The following is a 25,229-nucleotide window of genomic DNA, read 5'->3' as shown; positions in this document are numbered from 1 at the left end:
AGGAGTTTGCAAATTAGTGGTGTGTGGACAACAAACAGTATTGGCAAGGAAGTATACCGAGCCAAAGACGTTTATGTAGCATCTATTGTATACTGATTCTGTTTAGACGTTATTTGCTTTGCTCCTTTAGGAGACCTCTATGAAACACAGCTTTTTCATTGGGTAAATATTAACCGTGAATGTGAAGTACTCCTTCAAACACCAGAAGAAGTATGTAGAAAGATATGCAAAAGAACACAGGCCAAATTTACTGTTAATTTAAATGATCTGAAAAAGAAACCTAGTTGGAAATGTTTTATTTATAATGCTGTGGCATAGAAGTAGCATCCAATATTTTGTTTTCCTTCTAAACTTACTGTTCTATCTCTTAGTATTTTTTCATGTTTGTTTATTGACTATGTATAACCAATGATTTTTGTTTGTTTGTTTGTTTTCTTTTTTGATACCAGGAATCGAACTCAGGACCTTGCACTTGTCAGACAGGCACTTATGCCACTGAGCTATATCCCCGGCCTGTATAATCAAAGATTTATACAATCTAATCATGGACTGTGCACTAACTTCCATATTTCTCCTTTTAATACTCTTCAGTGTGTGTATATATTGTACTTATTTGGTTCATGGTTCCTTAGGGCTGTGACAGACTATGATCTCATAATTTTTATTTACTCTGTCTTGTGCTAGACATGGAGATTGTGTCATGTAATTTCCTGTTAGCATTGCTTTATAAAATAATTCAAAGCCCTTATTTTCTCCTTTTGAATTGTTCCCCATTTCTATTAATGGGAAGCCTGAGTCCAAAGTCACTGTGGACTTCATGTCTTGAAACTGCTGAAATGTCCTATTCACAGGGCATCTTTGAGTTTCATTCTGCCTTTTTAGGTGAACATAATACTTTTGCTGTTGCTGTTATTGTTAACTTCTTTATTTTATTTTATTTCTTTATTTTAAAGATAAAAGGCCTAAACATACTAATAGACATACAGAAATAAATAAAACAACATAAAAACAACAAAAGCAATACGGAATTTCAGACAAAGTGATAGGAAATCAACAATGGTTGTTGTATTGCATATTGCTATCTTCAAATTATTTACTCAGATAAACAAATATAGGCCTGTAAGATTGATCAAACAATTAAACATTAACTGTTCCTTTCAATAACACAATAGAAATCAGTAGTGCAATTATCTTAGCTATCCCGTGTATATATATTCATACTTTCCCTTCTTTCTTTCTCTTCTCTTTTCCCTCATCCCAGTCATTCCTTCCTTTTGAGAAGTTTCTTTCCCCTTCACAATATCTATTGTACCTTTTAGATTGTATTCACTCTTTGAGATTCTTATGCTAAGGAAACAAAACGATGTTTACACATGTGAATCTGATTTATTTCACTCATGAGTATGGTCTCTAGATGCATCCACTTACCTATAAAAGCCTTGAGGTTGTCTTTCTTTATAGCTGAGTAATATTCCGTTATATAAAAATGCCTCATTTTTTTATCCATTCCTCAACTGATGGGCATTTGGGTTGTTTCCATGGTTTAACTATTACAAATTGTGCTGCTATAAACATGTTTGCACATATATCCCTGTGGTATGATGTTTTTAGTTCTTCTGGAAAAATATCCAAAAGGGGAACAGCTGGGTTGAATGGAACCTCTAATCCTAGTTTACTGAAGAATCTCCAGACTGATTTCCACCATGTTCGCACAAGTCTACACTCCCACCAACAGTGAAGAAGGGTTCCTTTTTCCCCACAGCCCTTCCAGCATTTGTTATTGGTTGATTTCTTGATGATAGCCATTCTTTCTGGAGTGAGATGATATCTCAGTATTGTCTTAATTTGCATTTCTCGAATGACTAATGATGTTGAACATTTTTCATGTATTTATTTGCCATTTGTATTTATTTTATTTTATTTTTGTTGTTAACTTCTGATCAAGTGCATGCATGCTTGCACAGAAGACTCACATTATGCAGTTTGTAAATATTATATCAAGACTGGATAAAGAAATGTGTAGGCCTATATACCTCAGAAACATAAATGAAGAAATATTCAACAGTGTAATAGAAATGTATTTGTTATTATATAAAAAGCTTCATATGTCTCAATCAATGAGATTTATCCTGGGAATAGAAAATTCATCTTACAGTCTTAATTTGTTTCAAAAACACCAAAAAAAAAAAAAAATCCTAACTTACTTTAATGAATGAAATTCAGAATGGTAGAAAAAAGTAAAAGAAAACTTTTAGAGAGAAAGACCTTATATTCTGGCCATTCTCATTCTTCCTTGGCGTTTGTGAGGACTTTGGTGTGTGTGACACAAACTAAAGGCCCCGTAGAAAATCCTGTGCTTAGACATCAGCTCAGCACCCGCTGCTCCTGTGTCACAGTGGCTTCTTGGCTTGGCCCCGCAGAATTTCGGTGGTGCCTCTCCAGTGTCCTGTCCTTCACAGTAAGATTAGAAATCTAAAGTGACTGTGCCAGCTCCACCTCTTCCAAGGCATATAATAGGCAGCTGCTTTGCCATAAAGAAGGACCCTTTGACTCACTTATAGGAAGATGAATGCACCTTGAGACCATAATGCTGAGACTAAGTGGACTTAGAAGCATATATATCACATGGCTTGTCTCATAAAAAAACACCAAATATGCATAATTGTAAAAGCACCATACAAGACAGATAATAGGGAAACCGGGAGGCAGACTTTGTGGAGGTGGGAAGGAGATATGGGATGAGGGAAGACAGGAGGGGAGGGGAGGGGAGGGGAAATAAAATGGCAAGGTACGATATGTATGTAAATATGTGCAGTTCCCAAAGTGAATGCAGTTATTATGTATTGCACACATAGCCCATTAAAATGAAAATAATAAAAAGAACACTTAGCATAAAACTTAGAAGAAAAGTAGAATCGTCCTCACTGCATAAGGCACTTGTTGGTAGTACTGACATGTTACATGCAAAGTGCTTGTAATTGTAAATGCTCCATTTCAAGTTCAGTTTACTCTATCATTATAGATGGAGTTGGCTTATAACATCACTTCTTATATTGTCTAGGTTTGGTATAAATTTTATTACACAAGGATCATTAAAAATAAAAGAGGGCAGCTTGTTCTCTCTTGTTACTAATACTCAGGTAAATCAGCCATTGGGAGGTGAGTAGGTCACAAGGATGGATCCCTTATCAGTGGGGTTAGTGCCCTGATAAAAGAAATGCCAGAGGTCTAGCTTGTCCTTCCAGTACTAAGAACACAGTCAGAAGGTGTCATCCGTGAACCAGAAGGCAGATCTTCCCCAGACATGGAGTCTGCGGGAGCAGGGCTCCAGAACCGTGACGCACAAATCCCTGTTGTTTACACAGTATCCACTTACGGTGCTTTGTTGGAACAAATGGAAGCCTCTTCTCACGTCTGGCTGTTTTCCCTGTCTCTGCAGGCTGAGGTACTTGCCAAGATGTTGCATTTGCAAAGTCCACAGAAGCTGCAGCTGCTGGAGAAATCTTTGAGGATGGCCCTCCCCGAGTCCCTAAAGGTGAGACTGGAACGTTCTTCAGGAAAAAGGACCACTGAGGGCCTGTGAGAGAGTGCAGACAAGTACCTGATACCAAGCATCCGGGCCACGGCAGAAACTCTTTGATGTTGTGTCACTTGATGTCCACCTCACTTCTAGGAAGAGAGGTGTTTTATACTCGTATCGCAGAAAAGGAAACAGGTCCCCGTGATGTGACCTACCCAATACCCCAAATGGCAGGGGAGTGTTCTTTGCTCACTCAATGTAGACTTTCAGAAATGATTCACAATACTAAACATTTTCCCTGTTATATCTTTATTTTTTTTGTTGTTTTGTTTTTTTTTTTTTTTTACAATACTAAACATTTTCCCTGTTATATCTTTATTTTTTTTGTTGTTTTGTTTTTTTTTTTTGGTTTTTCTCCGGTACCGGAAACCGAACTCACGACCTTGCGCATGCCAGGCAGGCGCTTTTGCCGCTGAGCTAAATCCCCAGCCCCTTCCCTGTTATATCTTTAAATGTTTGATTTCAATAGATAACAGTTTTAAAACTCATGTATCAATGAGAGGTTAACTACCGCGCATCTTCTTGCAACATTTAATAGGTCAGATCCTACTACACAAAAGCACAAAAGCAGACCCCATGTTACCCATGAAAGAGAACCAGGACAAAACTATTCAGAATATCACTGCAGCAATATTTATTACAAAAGGTTTGTATTTATGTGTATTTTTTAAAGAACTTATTTTTGTACTTTAAATTTTGGACAACTACTGAGTGTAGTAATGGATTCTTTAGTAGGAATTGATTTTTAAAATTTATTTTCACAAGAAACCAGCAATTGAATCAACAAGAAGAGCACAGAGCTCCGGTCCAGGGGGCCCCACACCAGGGACAGGAGCAGAGCCAGCAACGCCAAGCACCTTTCAGTGTTCCCTCTCACAGCTCACTGAGACTTACCGATGAAGCAAGATGCCTGCACCCAAGGAAATAGCAGTGTAATCTGTCCCATAATTAAGTCTTGGAAACAACCCAGATGCCCATCAACCGAGGAATGGATAAAGAGATATGGTCTTTTTATACAATGGAGTACTACTCAGCCATAAAGAAAGATAAACTTGAGACATTTATAGGTAAATGGATACAATTTGAGTCCATACTCATAAGTGGAATAAATCAGAGTCACATGTGCAAACATAGTATTGTCTCCCTGGTGTGTGAAACTGGACGAGTAAAAAGGGATGGATGAACTGATATATATCTGAAAGCACTCAGAGAAGGAAGCACTGTTCTCCTGATGGTACAGATGATGGATCAGAGACAGAGAGAAACTGGATAACATGGCCAGCTTCTTACTGCTGGAGCCCGGATATAATTCAGATACTTGATTCACCTGCCCCAAGGACACCTGCCTGCTTAGAACAAGGCTGGAGCTCAAGACCAAAATGCTGGCAATAATGCATCAACACTGGGTCACCTCTAAGCTGGGACGGGAGTGAGGAGTAGGACAGCTGCAGATTTGTCTCAAAGCTACATGTACAGTGGTCATACAACCAGCAACTACCCCCTGAGCGAGTGTCTCCAAAAACCGTAAAGTGATGCTCACATAAAAATATACACAGCTGATAAAAAAGTGCCAAAATAAATATATACAAGAGCTTCATAGAAAATAGCTAAAGCTGGAAATAGCTCAGATAGCTTCCAGAAGGTAAAAGGTCAAATTTCACCATATCCATATTATAGAAAAATATTGAGCAGTAAAATGTATCAACTGTTGATGCTTCCAACACATGAATGAATCTCCAGAAAAGTACACTGAGTGGGAAAAAATTCCTAAGAGTTTACAGGCTGCATGATTCTGTTTGTAAAAGACTCTTGCAGTTGCAGTGTTACAGGGAAGCAGGACACAAACGTGGTGCCAATGGCCAAGGAGCACTTGGATTGAAAGGAGTGGGAACAAACATAAAGAGACAACACAGGGCCCCCATGCCGCTGGAAATAGTCCACATCCTGCTTCTCTCAGTACCAATCTCCTCGCTGTAGTTTTACACTCTAGCTTTGGGGAAATGTTGCTGTAGAAGGACACAACAAAAGGGAATACAAGCTCGTTTTCCAGCAAGTGCTTGTGAACCTGTATCTCAAGATTAAGACTATGGTAAAAACATAAAAGAGTGGAAGAGCAGTAATAATGCATCACAGAGAGACTAGGTGCGGGATGTGGGTTCTCATCTTGGAGGAGAGGATCAGGGTGCTGTGGTTGAAAAGGAAAGGGAACAGAACAGGAGAAGGCTGATGAGCAGGACTCCACTTGCACCTGGCACAGCATGCGAAGGAAAAGGGTTCAGTCCTGAGACCCTCTCCAACCTCCATCCGCGCAGGGCCACCCCTGGTGAACACCAGGAAGCCAAGGGAAGTCCAGCCCCACGCTGGGGGATCTGAGCTGGTCCACACAGGAGACACCTGCCTCTGTGAAGGAGCTGAGTGAGCTGCTCTTCCTGCTGCAGCCCTGTGATATAAAACAAGAGAAAAATAGAAAAGGAAATTATAATGCACTTTTACTCATTGATGTACTAGAGAGTCAAGAGGTGTGTGCGTGCATGTGTGTGTGTGTGTGTGTGTGTGTGTGCAATGTAAGAAGACTTGGAAATGCAGAAAGAGGAAGCTGGAGTAGGCAGGGGGATTTGTTCCAATGCACACTTCTTTCGACACCTCCTGTAGACACGACTGAAGTTGGACAGCTAGCTATACCATGCTGCACAGCTGCACACCCTGGAAGAAAAGCCTTCTCTCCTTAGTCAGTGCACTAAGAGAGCAGACGCCTGGTAAACTCTACACAGCATCTGTACACGTGAAGGAAGCACCACGGCAACCCCGCAGTGCAGCCCCATCAGAAAAGGCTGAGTGGGGAACATGGGCTCCAACCTCCAGAACAAAGGAGACTCCTCCTGCTCTCTCCTCTGAGTGGTGGCCTGGTGGGGACTCGGAACTCTCATTGAACTCAGCACTGAAGGGGCCACACAGAGCAGGATGGCCTCGGGGAAGGGGCACGGGGAGCACAGCTAGGATCCTGGCCGCTCCATGCTAAGGTTCCAGTGTATGTATAATGGGATCTTGTGGGGAGCCCCGCAATACCGAGGAGCCAAATTTCCCTCAAGTGTGGTAGATAGGAGAGAAACATGCAGTCTATCTCTAACTGGCAACAGTGAGACGCCATACTCCTTTCCTCTGCCACAGAGGCAGAGAGAAAGCCTCGAAAACAAAATTTAAATAAGACCCAGAACTTATGACATAATCTCCAGTAACTCAGACAGCCAATGTAATAACTTTTCTTTTAAGAACAAAAAATATGTAATTTAAATGAGGAATAGCGATTGACGTAGAAGTGATCAGAATAATCTGAGATTTTAAAAATAACAACCATAATACTTCAATGAATAATCACAAAAAAAAAAACACTTGCAATGAATGAAGGTCTATATGTCTAATATTTTTAGTTTTTAAAAATTTGTTTTGGGTACATAATAGAAGGAAATCTGTGAAATGATCTTACTAAATTCTACAGGAAGAGTTAACACATTTGTTTGTGAGTTGTGTTGGTCTTAACACTTTTAAATGTTATTATAATCAGAGTAAAGAAACAGACCTTACAAGCAATTTGACACAGATGTTTACCTGCTATTTTTGAGTCAAACAACTACATGCTTTCATGGGTAAAAACACTGCTCTGGTCAAAGAAGAGGTACTCCAGCATCTCTTTGTAATGAGGTGATCTTTCGCTTTATTGAAATGTTGTAGGTTTATGGGACTGTCTTCCACATGAACAAGGGAAATCCATTCAAGCTTAAGGCCCTGGTGGACTCATGGCCTGATTTTAATACTGTGGTTATTCGTCCTCAGGAGCAGGTAAGCTGCCAGCTATGGAACGAATATGCCACTGTGTTTGTGTATGTTGTATGACTGCCTTGTGCCAGGAGTGTGGTATGCCTCCGAGAAACATACATGTCTCACAGTAGGGCTAACAAGTCCTTGTCCTCCAGAAATCCAGCCTGGAGGAGAATCTAGAGAAATTCATACATGAATTATAACATTGTGTGAAAGGGGCAGGAACAGAAATGCGCAGAAGATACAATGGTAGCTGTATTAGTCACCTGCTTGTCTCTAGATCACAAGACCGCACACTGACAACTTAATGGAAGCAAGGTTTATTCTGGCTCACAGTTCAGAGGGCTCAGTCCATGGTTGCCTGGCTTCATGGCAGAAACGGCGTGGTGAAAGGCCATGGGGGAAGGAAGTTGCTCAACTCCTAGCAGGCAGGAAGCAGGGAGACAAAGGAAGAAGCAGAGTCAAGAATACAGTCCTTAGGTCAGACCCCAGTGACCCTCCCCTTCCACCCCAGCCTGACATCCAACATCAGATTCAGCTATAAACTCATCGGTGATAATCATAACACTGCCATGACCCAATCATCTTTCAAAAGTGGAGACTTTCAGGGGACATGTTAGGTCTCAACCATAAAAACAGCACAGAAAATTGAAGTATATATTGAATGCTTTCAGATGCACACACTATTTTATTTTGTTCACAAGATAGTCCCTCAACAAGGATCTGCTGATGCTAAAAACCAAACTTTGTTATTTCTCACATTCAGTTCATGGGAATTAGAGGCAACAATTGGAAGTTTTTTTCCAATTTAAGATCATGCTAATGACATACACAAGTCTTATCTTTTGCTAGAGATGTTTAAAGACCGTGTTCTAGGCTAGACTTCTATATTGCAATAAATCAGCTCCAAGTTCCACTTTCAACTATTAGTCTAAAGGAAAAGTGCACTTCCTGTCTTTAAAAACACTGGCCTTGATATCATATTAGCTGTTAAAGTAGACCACTCTTACTAAGACATTGTCCTAACTGCATTGTAACTGTCTACAACAAAATTAATAAATCAAAAACAATAAGAACAGCCTTATGTGGCAGATGGTACTATGTGGCACATATTACTAAAGTATCAGATTTTCATCTTAGTAGAAATTTAGTTAATACTGGATGTTAAAAATATGAATTTTTAATGTGACAAGACAAGAAAATTGCTATTCTGATACTTAGTGTCACTGCTAAGTAGGAAGTGTATTTTTAATATTTTCTTGATACTGAAGGAAAAAACCTTTCTGATGCTAAGAGGTGGTCATTTTCCCTTATCTGTTCCTTCATATTAAAATGATCTCTATGTTTGAGATACTTGCTAGATGTATTTGAATATATATATCAATATGTTTGATGTTACTGTAGTTCATTTTTAAATGCCATTTTTTCTAAAGAAAGGGCTAGTCATGAACTTTTTCTTTACTTCCATCTTTCATAGATGACATTCTAGTTCTGTAACCACTGTAGATTTTAGTAAGAACATACATATAGCCCAGTGCCAGACTTACTCTTTTCACTTATTATTTTGCTCTTCAATTATTACCCACTTAGGATTTTTGGAGGTATCAAAAATTATTTTAATCAGATTATTTTGAACTTTCAAAGCATTAGCTGAGGTACCAAGAGTTATGTTCAGGATTTTTTTTTCACTTTTAACTGAATATGAGACCTTGATTTACCCACATAATGTAAATAATTCCTAAATGGAAGCAAAAAAGCAACAGAAAATACTAACAATGCACAAGAAGTCATACTATAATAGAACACTGAATACCATCACAGCAATTACCAATTACAAACACTAGCTGACTCCTCTCTTCTCAAACAGGAAATGACTGACGACCTCGATCACTACACCAACACTTACCTAATCTACTCCAAGGATCCTGACCAAAGCCAGGAATTCCTGGGCTCCCCCGCAGTCATCAACTGGAAACAGCATCTGCAGATTCAAAGTAAGAGAACCGGAGTCTGTGCTTGACGTTGAGTTCTGTGTGTGCTGGTGGGATTGATCTTCATCCTGAATAAGCATGTTAAGCTCATACGCCTTTCTTCCAAGATACAAAGTCTGCTGTCTATCCCTAGTGTCAGCAGCTACTATACCATAGAGAAAATGAGTCGACAGCAGCATACATGGTTTATATAGCAAACTGTAATACAACTCCTGATTTATTCTCTGGTGTGCCCCCGGATCTAACAAAGGCAAAGTTTGTAGGGAGAAAAGCTCCCTATCACACTGTCAGTTCACAAAGGGATATTTTAATCAATAAGAATAGGCTCTCTGGAGTCAGACTACCTACGATCGCCAGACCTCTTATTAGGTGTGTGTTCTAGGGACAGTAACAAGCTGTCTGTGGATAAGTTTCCTGGTGCTTAAAATGATAGTAACAGTAACCAAAATATAGTGCCTTTAAGGATTACGTGAGATTGTGATTGGGAAATGCATAGTGGAATTCTTGTTTTATCAGATCTTCAAACCATCTCAAAATAACTATTTAAACCAACAATCCATTTTTATCTTCCAACACTGTGAATGAGCAATTTGGACTCAGCTCGGCTGTATGGTTCTTCTTCTGGTCTTGTGAACAGCTCAGCTAAGTGGTTCTTGTGCTGGTCTTGGACATAGTTAGCTGAAGGATTGTACGTGAGCTGGTGGGACTAGGTCAGTAAATCCTAAGCCTGGATCTTGTTAGTTACGGCTTTTGCTAGCTACTGACTGCAGTGATGGGAGTGACCAGAGAATAACTCACATGTAAAATCACAGAGTCCTCAGGAACAGAAAAATAGGCAAGCAGCAGTACCCTTTTAGAGTCTCTGACTGAGTCACATTTATTATTGCTGCACTGGCCAAGGCCATTTACTATCTAAACCCAGAATCAGGTCATGAGAGAAAATCAGATTAGCAAAATAGAAATAATCTAGGGTATGATAGCAAAGGTCTATAGCACTGACTGCATTGAATTTGTTCAAAAAATTTTAGTCCCTATGTCTATACCTCATCTCCTTTGATAGGTGTAATTGTAGTATAATATACTTAGGTCCTCTTGAATGATCTCAATCTGAAATTTTAAAAAATATGGAAGTGATATAACCATTATTACATAAAACCTCTGTGATGGTTGATCACAAAGTATGAGGGTGAGTGTTAATGCAATGTGTCAGCTTTCCTGGATTAAGAAATGCAGAGGGGATTCACAAAGCACAGTTCTTGGCGTGTCTGGGTGAGATGGGGAGGTTGGGCCTTGGGTACTGCTTATGGTCTCTGCCCCTTCATCGCTGGTGCTATACACCTGCTGTACTCCCTGACTATAACTAAACATTCTTACTCAGCCACACCGTTCCACCAAGATGTTTTTGCCCTTGAGCCTCCAAGTCATGGGTTGAATTCCCTGATACTGGAAACCAAGCAGAACCTATGCTCCAAGATAAAGGTGTTGGGCATTTTGTCCCACTTTCACAAAATCTGATTAATGCACTGTATGATGACTCTCCATCCACATATTTTCCAACATCCCTGGGCTTCAAGTCCCCAAAATGAAAATCGATGATATCTCCTATGGTTTTTTTTTTTTTTCACAACTAGGTTCACAGTCCAGCCTGAATGGAGTGATACAAAATCTTGTAGACGTCAATTTAAGCAAGGTGGAACACACACAGTGCAACCTCTACATGACATTTGACACGGCAAAGAAACTGCTCCCTTCTCTGGTGGATGTAAAGAACTTAGAGCTCAAAGGAGATGAAGCCAAGTCCCTGTAAGTTTGATAGAATGTGCTCGATGGCATCCACATCTGTCATGGGTGAAGTTGCTTCCTACATTAGTTTTCAAGGGCTCTCACAAAAATTTTACTTCAAACAACAGAAATTAATTGTTACAGTTTTTAGTCTAGAAATTCAAAATCAAAATGTTGACAGGGCCATGCTTACTCTGAAGCAGGCAAAGCCTTGGACATTTAACCCACTCCTGCCTAAAATATATGTCCTGGAACCCTACTTAACGTTTTCAAAAATTACTTCTGTCCTCGCTCATGAATGTTGAACTTTTTCCTTCCCAGAGTCCTGGGTAAAGCATCCCTCAAGTGAGTTCAGTGTTATTCTCCACAAATGACCAAGCTTTTTCTTCTTCGTTGCATATGTGGCATTTGAAATTAGCTCATACATTTAGCTCAGTTACTTGATGTCTGAATCTTCCCAGAAATGGTACGGAAACACTCCAAGAGCAAGAGCACGCCCTGGTCCCCACTAGCCCTGCGGGGACTACTGTGCCCCCCACAGAGTGGGTACTCAGAAAATACGTGTGCAATGAATTCACATCACAAAACAAAAGGGTTCCAGTGAAGACAACTTGAACAAGTCACACATTTTCCCAAACTGACTTTCTCTCTAATTCTGCGTGGAATTTAGCGCCAGTACTGGGTTTGAACTGCAGATGGATTTGCAGCGTATTTGGACAGCAGAGGCTCAGTCCCACGGCCCTCATGTGTTACTGTTCCTGGAAGAACTTTATTCACATTGTAAGGTGCATTACAACATGGGAGGCCCTTTACATCTAGAATCCCACTAGACCCTGCATGCATTCCATGCAATGGAAAGGACAGGAGGTGCTGTCTGGGGTTTCCTGATACAAAGAAGGCAAGCTGGCTGTCTCTGAGGCCTGTGGAGCCATGCAGTTAACATCCCCATCCATCTAAAATACATCGCTCCCAATCCTACAGTGTCTAAATAAAAGAGAGATGGTAGGAAATAGGGAGATAGACTCTGTGGAGATGGGAAGGGGATCCAGGAATGGGAGGGGAGGGGAAGGCAAAGGAAGAGGAAGTAAAAAACACCAAGACGAGCTATGTATACTTGCAATTGCCCCAAGATGAATGCAGTTATTATAAATCACAAACATATACAGGCAGTAAAAAAGGTCTACACAAACGACTTCCTTTGTTACTGGAGACTGTTGAAATGTTACTTCACCAGGGTTCTGGGAAAATCATCCCCCGCAGAATCTCTTCCCTGCTGCTCCCCACATATGAGCAAGTTTGGCTTTCTCCATTGCACTTATGATTATCTGAAATTAGCTATTTCCTTTACTTTGCTTTTTTGTTGTTTGCTTCTTCTTGGCGGCACGTTTGGCCCCCACAGTGCTGCTCTAACTGCCTGCGGCCCCTCAGCCCCCTCGGGGATCGTCCAGGGGAGTCAGTTGTGCCCAGCATCTCTAGTCTCTCTGCAAAGAAATGCAGAGAAGGAGAGGCTCGCTACTGAGAGGGCCGGCGCCACACAAGCAGGTTGATACGAACCCACGTCACTGGGTTTCAGAGCACATGCCCTTCAGTACCGCCTCTTTGCCTCCAGGACGTGACACGAAGTGCTGCTCTTTTTCTTCTTTCCAACAGCAACCAAGAGATGTTTAAGCGCTCATCCCTGGACGTTGCCCATGCTGCTCTGGTGAACCAACTGTGGTATTTCGGTGGCACTGAGAGAAGCCAGAGATTCATTGAGCGCTGTATCCGGACCTTTCCCAGCTTCTGTCTGCTGGGGCCGGAGGGGACCCCCGTGTCCTGGGCCCTGATGGACCACACTGGAGAGCTGCGAATGGGAGCTACTGTGCCTGAGTACCGGGGCCAGGCGCTCATTTATCATACTGGCCTCTACCAGATCCAGACGCTGAGCAAACGCGGCTTCCCTCTCTATGCTCATACTGCTAGGACCAACTACATTATTCAAAGAGTGACTGTCAAGCTGCACCATGTCCCCATGCCCTGCGACTGGAACCAGTGGAACTGTGTGCCAGTGTAAAGCCGGCAGAGCACAGAACACGCGGAGTGCCTGTGCAGGTGGCTGGAGAAGGGGGTGTGGAAATACAGAGAAAAATACATCATAATGGAGTGGACCTGGGGCTCTAGGATGGAGAAATGTGTGGCCACATCTCAGGCTGAGTCCTAGCTCTCAAGTCACTCATGAGCTCCCTTTGTTTCTGGCATGTGGAGTGGGCCAGGCACCCCAGCTCCCAGGTGGACACAGCTCCTCACCCAGGACCTCTGGTGTGTGTGAATCCGCGGCCTGCTTTCTCCTTTGCTCTCCTACCTCATTCAAGCTTGCCTATTTGCTGGGACTGGGGTTCTTTGATTCTCCCCTCTGGCCTTCTACAGCTTTGCTTTTGTTGGCTGGAGAGAGGTCTGTCTTCGCAGTAAGTCTTTACAAGATCAGCCTTTCCCAGGTTACTTCCTAGACTTTGTAGAAATTGTTAAAAAACAACTGGTAATATTTTTGCCAGTAGCATCAATATGTTTTTCAATAAGTTATGTTTTGCTACTAATGACCAGAAAAGGGAATTCACCACTGCTTTTTAAGGCTATTATGGTTTGTGTCTAGATGTCACCCCGAAGCCTCATGCAGTCAGGGGGGCAGGTTCTAGAGTTTGTAATTGATTCCTGGCCCATTGCTGAGATTATGGGTGGGAGTGCTAGACCTGCCCTAGGCAGGTAACCCGCATACAATATAAGGGAGGGAAAGAGGCTTGGTTTCTTGTTCCTCCCTTTTTGCTCTTGTTGCTTTTGCTGTCTTCTGTCACCTTGAGCTGTTGCCCCCATGTCAAGCCACCCTGCTTTGGAACCAGCTGATTATGGATTGAGAGCTCCACAAACTGTGAGCTAAATAAACCTTTCCTTCCTTAACTTTGGGTGTCGGGTATTTTGTCTCAGCAATGGGAGAAAAGTAAGCAAAACAGAGGCTGCTAGATACCTTGATGATACTGAGAGTTTTTTATGTGTGGAAGCTTCATCTACATCTTCTGTGATGGGATAAAAATGTAAGAAGAAGAGGACAGGAGAACACTCAGCCTAGGAAGGTGGACCTATATGACCAGGGACGTGGACAGTGCGAGGCTTTGTACAGGGCTAGAGACCAGGAGTCATCTGGTAGATGCACACACTGTGAGACGCCTGCGTCCCCTGATGTGTAGGTGACAATCACATGGGTCTGGCTGATAAAGGAGCCCACTGGAGGGGTCAGTCCTGAGTCTTCCCAGGAAGATAGCCCCAACAGTGCTAGAGGAATAGCAGGGACTTGAGAGAGGAAAGAAGGAAAGGGACTGTCATGAAGATAAGGCTTGGGACCACCACAGCCTGGTTCCTCAACAGAGAGGAAAAGAAGGTGAGTTTCCTCTACTTGAACACCAGGTAACAGTTCACCTGCAGACCTGTCCTGGTGTCAGAAATAGATGAGCTTGTGATACAGACATATGACACCCTCCCCCGCAGAAAGGGGGCGGGGAGCTAACCTACTTCTAGAGGAATAAACTCAGTATTCAGTAAAGAAATGTCAATTTTGTTTCATCAAATAACATTTTGTGAATGCAGTGCTAATAATAAACATTTAAAGTCCCCTGTGATCCATCTGTTCTTCCATCCAAGTCAAAAACCCTGAGTTTGATGATTCTTGTCTTTGAGTCATTATTCAGAATTTTTTTCAAGATTTCACTCAGAGTCTGTGAGAGAGGACAGACTGTTTACTTTCTCCTCTAAGTGCATGCGATGATGAAAGTGTGGAGTTCCCCCTTGCTCTTTTAAACTGACTTTTTATTTCTTTAGAAATTATTAGCACATTGAGTAGACAAAATAATGGGTTTCATTATGACATTTTCATACGGGTATTTAAAGTACACTGATGATGTCCCCCCCTTGCTCTATTATTCTGCCTCCTCCCTACCCTGTCTTTCCCCTTCCCTGATATTTCCCCCGCTATTCTCCTACCTTCCGTGTCACCCCCTCCCCCATTCCACATGAGAGGACACATGTGATACTTGTCTTTCTCAGCCTGGCTTATTTTGCTTAACATGGTTATCTCAATTCCATTCATTATCTTGCAAACTACCTGATTTTTTTTTCTTTCTGGCTGACTAATACTCTATTATGCAGACACTACACATTTTGCATCCGTTCCTCTGTGAACAGGTACCAAGGACCAAGGTACTCGTACATACGGGCTTTTGTAAAGTGTCTCACAATAAACATGGGCATGCAAGTATCTCTACAGTAGGCTGACCTTCATTCTTTCAAATGCATACGAAGCAGCAGTAGAATGGATCATATTTCCGCTATACTATTTGGAGTATTTTGATCAGCCTCCATTTATGTTCCTACAGTGGCTGTTATCTCTGTTGCCACCAGCAGTGTAGAATGGTTCCATTCTCTCCACATCCTCACCAGCACTTGCCTATTTTTTTGTTTTCATGATAATAGCCATTCTAACTGGAGTGACATGGAAACTCAATCCAGGCTTGCTTTCCACTTCCCGGATAGTTAAATAAGGTCAATATTTAATGCTTAAATTTTTTTTTTCTTGACCATTTTTGCATGCTTATACCTGATAATCAGAACAACTGATTTGAAGACAATAATATGCAGTGTAACAACCATTGTTGAATTCCTACCATCTTGTTTAATGAAGCTCTGTATCATTTCTAATGCTTTTTATTACTTGTTATTGTCTTTAATTGTTTGATCAATCTTGCATTCTTACATCTGGTAATCTGAGCAGGTTTGTTGAAGATAATAATATGAAATATAACAAGCATTGTTAATTTCTGTCATCTTGTTTTGAAATCCTGTATCTTTTTTATTGTTTTTGTGTTGTTTTGTTTTTGTCTTCATTGTTGTTATTTTATTATTTTTTTCTCTTTAAAATAAAAAATAAATAAGGTGAATATTTTTTCATACATTTATCAGCCATTTGTACTTCTTTTGAGAGAATAAGCTTTTCAGCTCAGTTTTTCATTTCAGCTGAGTTGTTCATTTATTGATTATTCTTTTTTTAACCTATTTATATATTCTAGATACTCATCCTGTATCAGATTAATAGCTCACAAACATTTTCTTCTATTAACTTTTTAAAATTTACTTTGGTAGGAATTTCTTATTCTATTTACAAGTCAGCGTTGGGCCTGAAATATATAACACTTTTAGAAACCTATATTATGTATATACTTATAAACTTATTACGTGGAATATATTACAATAATCAAAGCTATATTTATTTTTCTTTAAAAGATTCAAATTCTCTAACAAATACAATCGTCTTAAATAAGTTAAAAGTCAGGCTGGGGATTTAACTCAGCGGCACAGCACCTGCCTGGCAAGGGCAAGGTCATTAGTTCCATTACCATATGGAAAAAAAACAAAAATAAGAAGTTAAAAGTCTAGGAATTAAGCTTGCACACACAATAAGCTTGGTGGACTGGATGTTGTCGTAGATTTGCTAATCTTTAACAAAAATATACTAATGATCCAACATAAAGTTAGAACTCTAAATCAACTACCCCACTATATATTTCTCATTAAACTTAAAGTCTCACACTAATTGGTAAAATTCTGCCACAAGTTATAAGAATGTAAATTATTACCATTTGTGCTAAAATTCCTTTTTAAGCTAAACTATTAGTACTATAGACATGATTCTTTGAACACTGGTACATTTAGAGACTAGTATTGGTATTTTTAAAGACTAGAGATATCCGTGCTCATGAAGGGAAGTCTTATCATTTTGAATTACTGAAGTTATTGACACCACATAGAAGAATGATGAGACTTGTTTTTGTAGTTGCCTTGGTCTGATTTTCTTTACTGGCATGAAGTATCTGAGACTGGATAACGTTATGAAGAATTGAGAATCACTTAGCTTACAGTTCTAGAGGCCCAGAGATATGGTGAAGGCATCAACCAAGTTCAGGTTAGGACCTCATCATAAATAGTACATTAAGAGTATGTGTGGAAGGAAGGGAACACATCTCGAGACAGGCAACCAGAACATGAGTCACAGATCAGGCTTGCTCTTAACACAACTTTCTCTGGAGGGACCACTTCAATCCCTTCAGAGGGCAACACCCCCAGTATCTAAGGATTCTCCAGTATTTCCCACCTCTTAAAGGTTTACTCCATCTCCCTACATCATCACACTGTGAACTAAGCCTCCAACACATCAGTCCTTGGAGCAAACAACATTCAAAACATGGTATTCTGCCTCTGATCACCAAGGTTCATGTCCATCCCACAGTTTAAAATTCATTCACTTCCCAATAATCTCCAAATTTCACTGAACAATCCGAGTCCAAAACCTCATCTGAGATTCAGTGTCAATGCTTTAAGCACTGAACTTCTGTAAAATGAAAACAATAATAACAACAACAAACCAAGTTAAATACTTCCAAGATACAATGGTGGGGCAGAAACAGAGTTAATACTCCCACTCCAAAACAGAGGAAAATGCAAGTAGGAAGGTGTGAATACCCAAAGCAAGATTAAAACCCAGCAGGATAAATCCTAATGCTTTAAGTCTAGTATAGTGGCAAACTGTGGTACAAATGGACCCGCAAGGCCTTAGGTCACATTGACTGAAGCTTGGCTAATCAGAGCCACATGGTTATTCTCTCAAGCAGGTTTTGAAGACTGCCTGCAGCTCTCCTTGATGGGTGTTATGCTTTGTGGTACCTGTATCTTTATAGAGTCCACACTGCAGCTCGAGTAGGCATCACCCACTGGAGGCAAATCTGATTTTTGGGAAACTTGTACCTGCCCACAGGACTTTCCTCTGAACTCTCAGTGTACGCTGCTTTTACATCATATTTCTTGCATTCTGTACACTTGCAAAACAAGCATCATGCAGAAGTCCAGGTGTCTCGGTTACTTTTTTCTTGTTGCTGGGACAAAATACCTGATGCCCAAAATTAAGGAAGGAAAGGTTTATTTCGTTTACAATTTGTGGAGGTTTCAGTCCGAACTTGGCAGATTCTAAGGCAGAGTGGCACATGGCAGAGAGCTACTGCTCAGGGTGGCAGAACACAGCAAAGCAACAACCACACACCAGGGCAGAATGGCCTCAAGCACCCTCTTCCTCTCCCTTACATATGCAAACTATCCACCCCAGGGCAGGTGCAGCTCTCACATCCATAATCAAACTCTAAAAGCCTGCCCCATGGCCGCATGAGGCTTTGGGGGGACACACAGACATAAACCATAACACCAGGTATACAACTGACATGAGGCACATCTGGGTCCGTATAAACCAGGGCTGAAATCAGAGAAAAAATGTTCAGTCCAAGCAGAATTCCCTGAGCTTAGTCCCTGAAACACTTCTTCTCTGGAAAGAGTGGGGGCAACTGATGGATAGGACTTCCTGAAAATTTCCAAGATGCCCCTAAATCCTTTTTCCAGTTGTTTTGGATGTTAGCATTCCTGCCAATCTGTTTAGTAGAAAGTTACTTGGCCCTCCTCTTTCAAACATGCATTTTTCCTGGTGGTCAATTTTCCACGGAATGTTAGTCCATAATGAAGTTTCCCTGCCTCAAAATTAATGGTAAAATGTCATTCAGCCCAGCTGTTTGTTCCTGATTCTCACTGTCAATCTCGCCAAAAGCAACCAGCAGAATCCCTGCCACACCCTGAATGTTGGGCTGCCTTGAAATTTCCTCCACCAGATTAATTAGTCCACTCCCCTTCCCCATTAATGCCTAGTGCACCGCTGTGGGAACACTACTAGCACATGGAAGCTATTTACATCCTACTGCTCAAGGCCATCACCAAAGTCTGATTTTTCACAAGTTTTTCTCCTGGGAGTAATTGCTATCATGTTTTACACAGAGTTAGACACTTCTGCAGACACTGCTTTGCTGAGAGGTTGTAAAAAAGTGAGGAGTTTTTGGCAGCAGTCTTGAGGAAATATTCAAAGATAGCTTTATATGTCTTTTCTGCACTATCTCCTAAACTAATAATTTTTATTACTTCTCTACTAGTTATGTTACTGTGCTGTGAAAAGAAAATACTGAAACTGTTATTGGTGCATTAGTTATGGGTTTGATAACCCATGCTCCAGGTGTGAAAAGTCGTGCAAAAACATTACCACTACGACTAATGCAACTCCAATTTATTTGCTGGAAGTAAGGGTGTACATCTTGGCTTTACTACTCTGAATTCAAATATTTCTACAAATTTTCTGAGTTGTTACATCTCAGTTCCTAGAAGATATATGTTTTGGGAACAAAGAACAGATGAACATAATCTTTGTTGGTGTTCCTATGAAGTGCGATCACTGTGAAAGTATATTTTCTAATTTGTATGTTGCTGACAATGCAAATTTGGATCCAGTGGAGAAGTTTTCCAAATTGCAACCTCTCATAAGCAAACTTGATTATGGATGTATGACATTTGTTTCAAGTGAAACATATTTCAGCTTTAATAGATCCATAGCTCCTTATTGTTATTGTCACAGGTGCAATTTATATGGAGAAAGCACATTCATTTTGGCTATGAGTTTTGGTGCCACAGACCTGTGCTGCATGTGTTAGATTCAGGCAGAGCAGTATAAACCTCAAGTACTAAACATGAGGAATATGGTGTTGGTGCTTCTCTTGTCCTTTACCTTGTTGAGGCACTTACATCCTGGACAATACCATTTTGTATCATAACTTTTTCACCATTATTGCACTTCTTGATAAACTCAGTTCAGTGGAACATCAGGCAACAGGTACACACTGACAAAGTGACACTGGAATCAGATGTAACTTGAGAGAAGAAAGAGGCATATTCAATTCTCAAACTGATGGCAAAGGCAATATTGTCTGCAAATGAAATTATAACAGTGCTGTCACTGTTGCCCTATCTAGCGCTGATACTGATCTCCTGCCAATCGTTATTCCCAGAAAATGAAAAAGATGCAAGTTCAGCAGTCAATCATGACCAAAGTGTATAAGTGTTTTGTGGGAGGGTGGACACCAAGAATGGAAATACTGGTAACTATCAGGCATCAATTCATGGAAAGAAATGGAATCCAAGCCCTCTTTTGCTCTGTTCTGTTTTATTCTTATTACTGTTTTATTAAGGCATTTAATTTCTTTTATTATTATTGTTTTTCTTTTGCTCTGTTCTGAGCTGGTCTTACACAAAACAGAGCAACTGTATAAAATATGGTGAGAAGCCAATAGATTTTCCAGTTTCATAGTTATATGGTGTGCCATTGTCTGGAGACACATGGTCATCCTCCAGAATCTAAAGGAAGACCTGTGCAGAAGTATAATATTAACTTATGTTATGATGGGGTAAACCTGTGCCAGTGAAACAGGGAAAGCAAACACAGTGTGCTGAATCTCATAAAAGCATCACTTTTTGATATAAAAATGTGATGCTGCCCTACATGTGAAGTGGTGTCACCATCTCCTGAGACAAGAAACATGGTTTACGCATTATGTGTAGTGTGGCAGTGGTTTTGCCCAATGTTGCATTTGTGGAACTCCACATAGCTAAAAAATGGAAAATAATAAAATTTTTCTCTTGAAATTCTTATTCCCTGATTTTTTTCTAAGTAACAGATATGAATTTCATGTGAAAATTTAAAAACACGGCAACCTTTGGCATAAATGAGTTTTAGTCCCTGCCTCGGGGCAGTGGTGAAGTGAAGACAAATATTCTGCACAACACATATCAACTTTCGCTCAGCTTTCAGTGGAATCCTTGTTTGCACCTGAACCCTCCTGAGTCTGGCCTTACAGGCCATGTTCCTATTACCTATTCCAGTCTTCTGATTTCTGACCAGTATCACACATCAAGCACTACTCATGACATTCTGCATCATACCCAGCTGGCCTCTCTAAAACCTTACAGTCTCTTGGAAATAAGTTCTAAGGACTTCTAAATCACAGGGCCAGGTACAGTCATAGCAACAACCCCACTCCTGGTACCAATTGTCTGCCTTAGTCACACTCTTGTTGCTGGGACAAAATACTTGACAAGGCAGTTTAATGGGTAAGAGGTTCATTTTGGCTTGTGGTTTAACTGAATTCACTTCAAGGTCTGCTGATTCCAAAACAGAAATGTCATGGCCAGACAGTGAAGCACAGAGAGAAGGGAAGCCCTTGGAACAAGAATACACCCTGCCAAATCATGCGCCCTGGGACCTGCTCACTGTGATCAGGCCCTATCTGCCAACATGAGAATGTGGGGGACAATTGAAATCTAAACCATCACAGAATCTGGTACTCCTCGAGTAAAAAGTATCTGACTCAGCACCTTATCAGGCACATTCAGATAGGATGCTTACCCTGCCTAAGGGTAACTTTTGGTTTTGCTTCCTTTAAAAACATTCATGTATTTTTTCATAATTTAGGTATTCATCTAAGCATTCCACAAATGTTAACCTATAAACAAAAATTGAAAAACTTAGTGTAAGTGTAAAATAACAACTTTCTGCCAGGCATGGTGCCACATGCCTATAATCCCAGCACTCAGGAGGCTGAAGCAGGAAGATCGCTGTAAGTTTGAGGACAGCCTGGGCTATACAGTAAGTTTGAGGTCAGCCTCAACTACACATAGAGAGACCCTGTCTCAAACAAATAACAACTTGCCTTTAAAAAAATAAGAAATTGCTTACTTTGAGCCAAAAATTGTCTAAGGTCTAGGAGCACAGACCCAGTTTACCCTGAATGATTAGTTCCACAGGGAAAGAGGTTATGTGAACTTTTGTGGGCAAATTACAATGGAAGACATAAATCAGGACATTCAACAGATGCATTGGTGAGGGTGAAGTAGACAGACTATAGCAAGGAGGGAAAATCTAGGAGCATGAGACATTATCTTACTGCATTCATAGCATGAGGAGTTTTTTTGAGACTAGTGCTGTTAAATTTAACAATATGTACTGCAAGATTTACCTAATAATCATGATACTTTTAGTTCACATTCCAAGATTAAAATAAATGGCTACATTTTGATAGAGACTAAGAAAGCCCAAGATGATTGTGGCTCTGAACACTACATTCCATCCCTCCAGACCCTCAACATTCTCCTGCTTAGGAAACAAGCCAGGGTCTGCAATGTCTTTAGTATAAGTTCAGCTTCCTCAGAAAACATGAGCTTCACCCTAATTCTGTGTGAATAATTATGGTACAGCAGATATCATTACTGCCCTCAAGAAAGAAACACGCACACAATAATCAGATATGGTAAAGTCTGATTCTAATGCTGAGAATTTGACTTGAGATTTCACTGAGTCTGTTTATACCACTGTTCAGCCTCAGAGTATGAAAATGGCTTTTCTGAGTATGAGGGTTCCTATTCAGAGAAGGAAAAGCTTCCTTCAGGACACCTGTACCTGTTTGTGTCTGAAGCAGAAAAGTGACACTTCTACTTTCATTATCGTATTTTTAATAGGAACAAGGATAATCATAGAATCAAAGCATCTTAGAGAAGACTCTTAAAGGCTGAGATATTAAGACAACTATCCTATTTCGTAGATAAGGAACCACACTGGTGAGGCTAAAAGACATGCCCACACAAAAGAGAATGGATATCTGAATGTAGACCTTTGCATTGCAAGTGCAATAGAGTTCCCCCATTTTAGGACCCAGTGTGTAGGATTATAGAAAAGAGTGTGGCAAGGAGCAGTGGTCAGGTATCCAGGATCAGGGAAATGATGAAACCTCAGCCGATGATACAGAATCAGCACTTTATATGATAATAGCTCCACCAAAGCAAGGAAACTATAGTGCAGGAACTATCACAATCCTCTTCTTAGAAAAGGAATATTGGTTAATCCACATAAAAAACTAAATAATGGGAGGTAAGTGTGGAGTTAATGTTATACAATGACAATAGACATGTGGCTCTTAAAGAGTTTCATGGTAAATATTTCAGACTTGAAGATAAAACTATTTCTGCAAGAAGCAGCATAGCCAATGCTAAATAAGTGGCATATCTGTGTTTCAATACACATTTCTTTATAGAAATATGCTGCACTGGATGTTAAAACACAGCTAGCTCTACCACAATGGTCAGTTGGTGCAGGATATTTCTTTCTTTTTTTTTTTTTTTGCTTTTTACTAACATTTATTTATTCATTAATAAAAAGTACATAGTACAAGCCCTTTATCCCAATCCAAGTACTCAGTAAAAGATTAACAATAAACCATGGATTTATTTATTTAACCAGGGAAAGGAAAAAAGAAAGAAAGTAAGAAGGAAAGAAAAAAATATATATGGGTATACAAGGATAGCTGAGATAACTGCAGTGCGGATGTCTATTGGTTTTCTGAAAGTAGTTAATGCTTAATTTCTTCTTTTTCCAACCAGTTTTGCATGATTATATCTGCTAATCTGAACAACTAATTAGAAGACAACAATATGCAATATAGCAACCATTGTTGAATCCCTACTACCTTGACCAGTGAAACTCTGTATCACTTCTAATTTTTTATTGCCTTTTATTCTTTGTTTGATCAAATTTGCATTCTTACATCTAGTAATCTGAGAAACTTTGTTGAAGATAACAATATATAATATAACTACGATTGTTAGCTTCCTATCACCTATCACCTTCCTATCACCTTCCTATCACAGAAATTCTGTGTCCTTTTTTATTGTTTTTGTGTTGGTTTTATTTTTGTCTTGGTTGTTATGTTGTTTTCTTTTCTCTTTAAAATAAAAAATAAAATAAAATTAGAAATTGAAACACTAAAAAAGAAATATGCTGCACTAAGATTTTCAGGAGTAATTTTGAGTAGCGCTCATTCCATGGTTATTTTTAGTGTCTCTGTGGTATGTGATGTGATAGTGTTGATGGAATTACCAACCTCTTACATTTTTGAAGGAACCTTGGAAGTCTCTCACTATGGAGAAAGTCTACCACTCAAAACACATATATTATATGCTGGCATATGACTGTCTCAGTTTAAGACACAAACTAGCAGCCTAAAGAAGGAATAATGGTGAGTGTTTACAGTTAACGGTTAAATCTTGTTGTTGCAATTACCCGGAGGAAGCATCTTTGTTTTTGACAACTGAGGAAAAAGATCCTCTGCTAGAGTGCGACCTGGGATGTTGTCATATGGTCTACAACACAAAGGGCTGTCTCCCACAACAAAGAGTTATCTGAGCCAAAAAATAAATACAACTGAATTTCAGGAACTCTGTTGAAAACTGATCAAGAATTAAAAAGAGAGGCCATAAAGCACCATTAAAAGAAATGAACAAGTAGATATTACTACTGAGAACACAAAACATAAAAGATAAAAAAGGTATCGATAATAGCTTTGTGCCATAAAATGAACAACTTAGATGAAATGCGTAAATCCTTCAACCAGAAATAGTAACCAGAGGTGCTCTCCCTAAAATCTGAAAAGGTATATGTTCACTGAAGAAAGTGGACCTTTATTTATAAATATTTCAATAGTGAAATTTAATTACAAGCATTTCCCTGGGGAAATTGGATACAAAGTGCTGGGTGAACATACTTTTTGATAGACTACCATTTCAGTATCTATATCCCTCATGTTGTCCCTCTGCTTGTGCTCTGGCTTCCCTACAACCTATTTCCTACAATGTAGCCTGAACAATTTTTAAACTTGAAATTAGACCACATCCTGTTGCTACTTAAAAGATTCTGAGGCTTCCCACTTTGAAATACTTCTCAATTCCTTCTCAATCTGAAAGAGCATTCGTGTATCTCTTAGAATTCATATCTTCTCTTATTTCCTCCAAAATCCCTGCTTTTCTCTTGTCAAAAAACAAATTACAACAAATTAAGTTAGTAACTGATTATTTTGTGATTCAAGAATTAGGTACCATCTCATTCTATTACTAAAATAAAAGTTAAAATAGTCTAGACCAAAGTTAGTTGTAAAGAGAAGGGCTGAAGTAAGCAGAAATAAAGAACAGAAAGCAGAATGATCATTTCAAAGTTACTTTCCTTACAAGAAGGGCACACAGAGGCAGAATGAGAAAGAAAAAAATTATTGGTTAACATCCCCTTACTTTCTTGTACG

General features: G+C 39.9%; 1 protein-coding gene and 1 long non-coding RNA gene across 4 annotated transcripts in view; one reads left to right on the top strand and one right to left on the bottom strand.

Annotated features, from left to right (window-relative positions):
• LOC102005069 (glycine N-acyltransferase-like protein Keg1) overlaps positions 1-13,985 on the top strand; it is a 33,575-nt gene extending 19,590 nt beyond the window's left edge. For 2 of the 3 annotated variants that reach the window (XM_005408045.1, XM_005408044.1), the window contains exons 2-6: positions 3,440-3,535; positions 7,310-7,417; positions 9,264-9,390; positions 11,019-11,190; positions 12,820-13,985. In XM_005408045.1, the coding sequence (XP_005408102.1) occupies positions 3,458-3,535; positions 7,310-7,417; positions 9,264-9,390; positions 11,019-11,190; positions 12,820-13,222 (888 nt within the window). In that variant the 5' untranslated portion in view covers positions 3,440-3,457 and the 3' untranslated portion in view covers positions 13,223-13,985. Of the gene's footprint in view, positions 1-3,439; positions 3,536-4,118; positions 4,227-7,309; positions 7,418-9,263; positions 9,391-11,018; positions 11,191-12,819 lie in introns of those variants that run through there. The other variant, XM_005408046.2, reaches the window with a different exon arrangement.
• Positions 4,667-25,229, bottom strand: part of LOC106147013 — a 40,203-nt gene continuing 19,640 nt past the window's right edge. Inside the window, exons 3-5 of the long non-coding RNA XR_001231709.1 lie at positions 9,303-9,377; positions 7,663-7,817; positions 4,667-6,020 (exon numbers count right to left, since the gene is read on the bottom strand). This is a non-coding gene — a long non-coding RNA (uncharacterized LOC106147013). The remainder of the gene's footprint in view (positions 6,021-7,662; positions 7,818-9,302; positions 9,378-25,229) is intronic.

This window comes from Chinchilla lanigera, unplaced genomic scaffold (assembly GCF_000276665.1).
Source record: "Chinchilla lanigera isolate Chin_1 unplaced genomic scaffold, ChiLan1.0 scaffold00110, whole genome shotgun sequence".
Classification (NCBI taxonomy): domain Eukaryota; kingdom Metazoa; phylum Chordata; class Mammalia; order Rodentia; family Chinchillidae; genus Chinchilla; species Chinchilla lanigera.
This window is presented reverse-complemented; position numbering and strand designations above follow the sequence as displayed.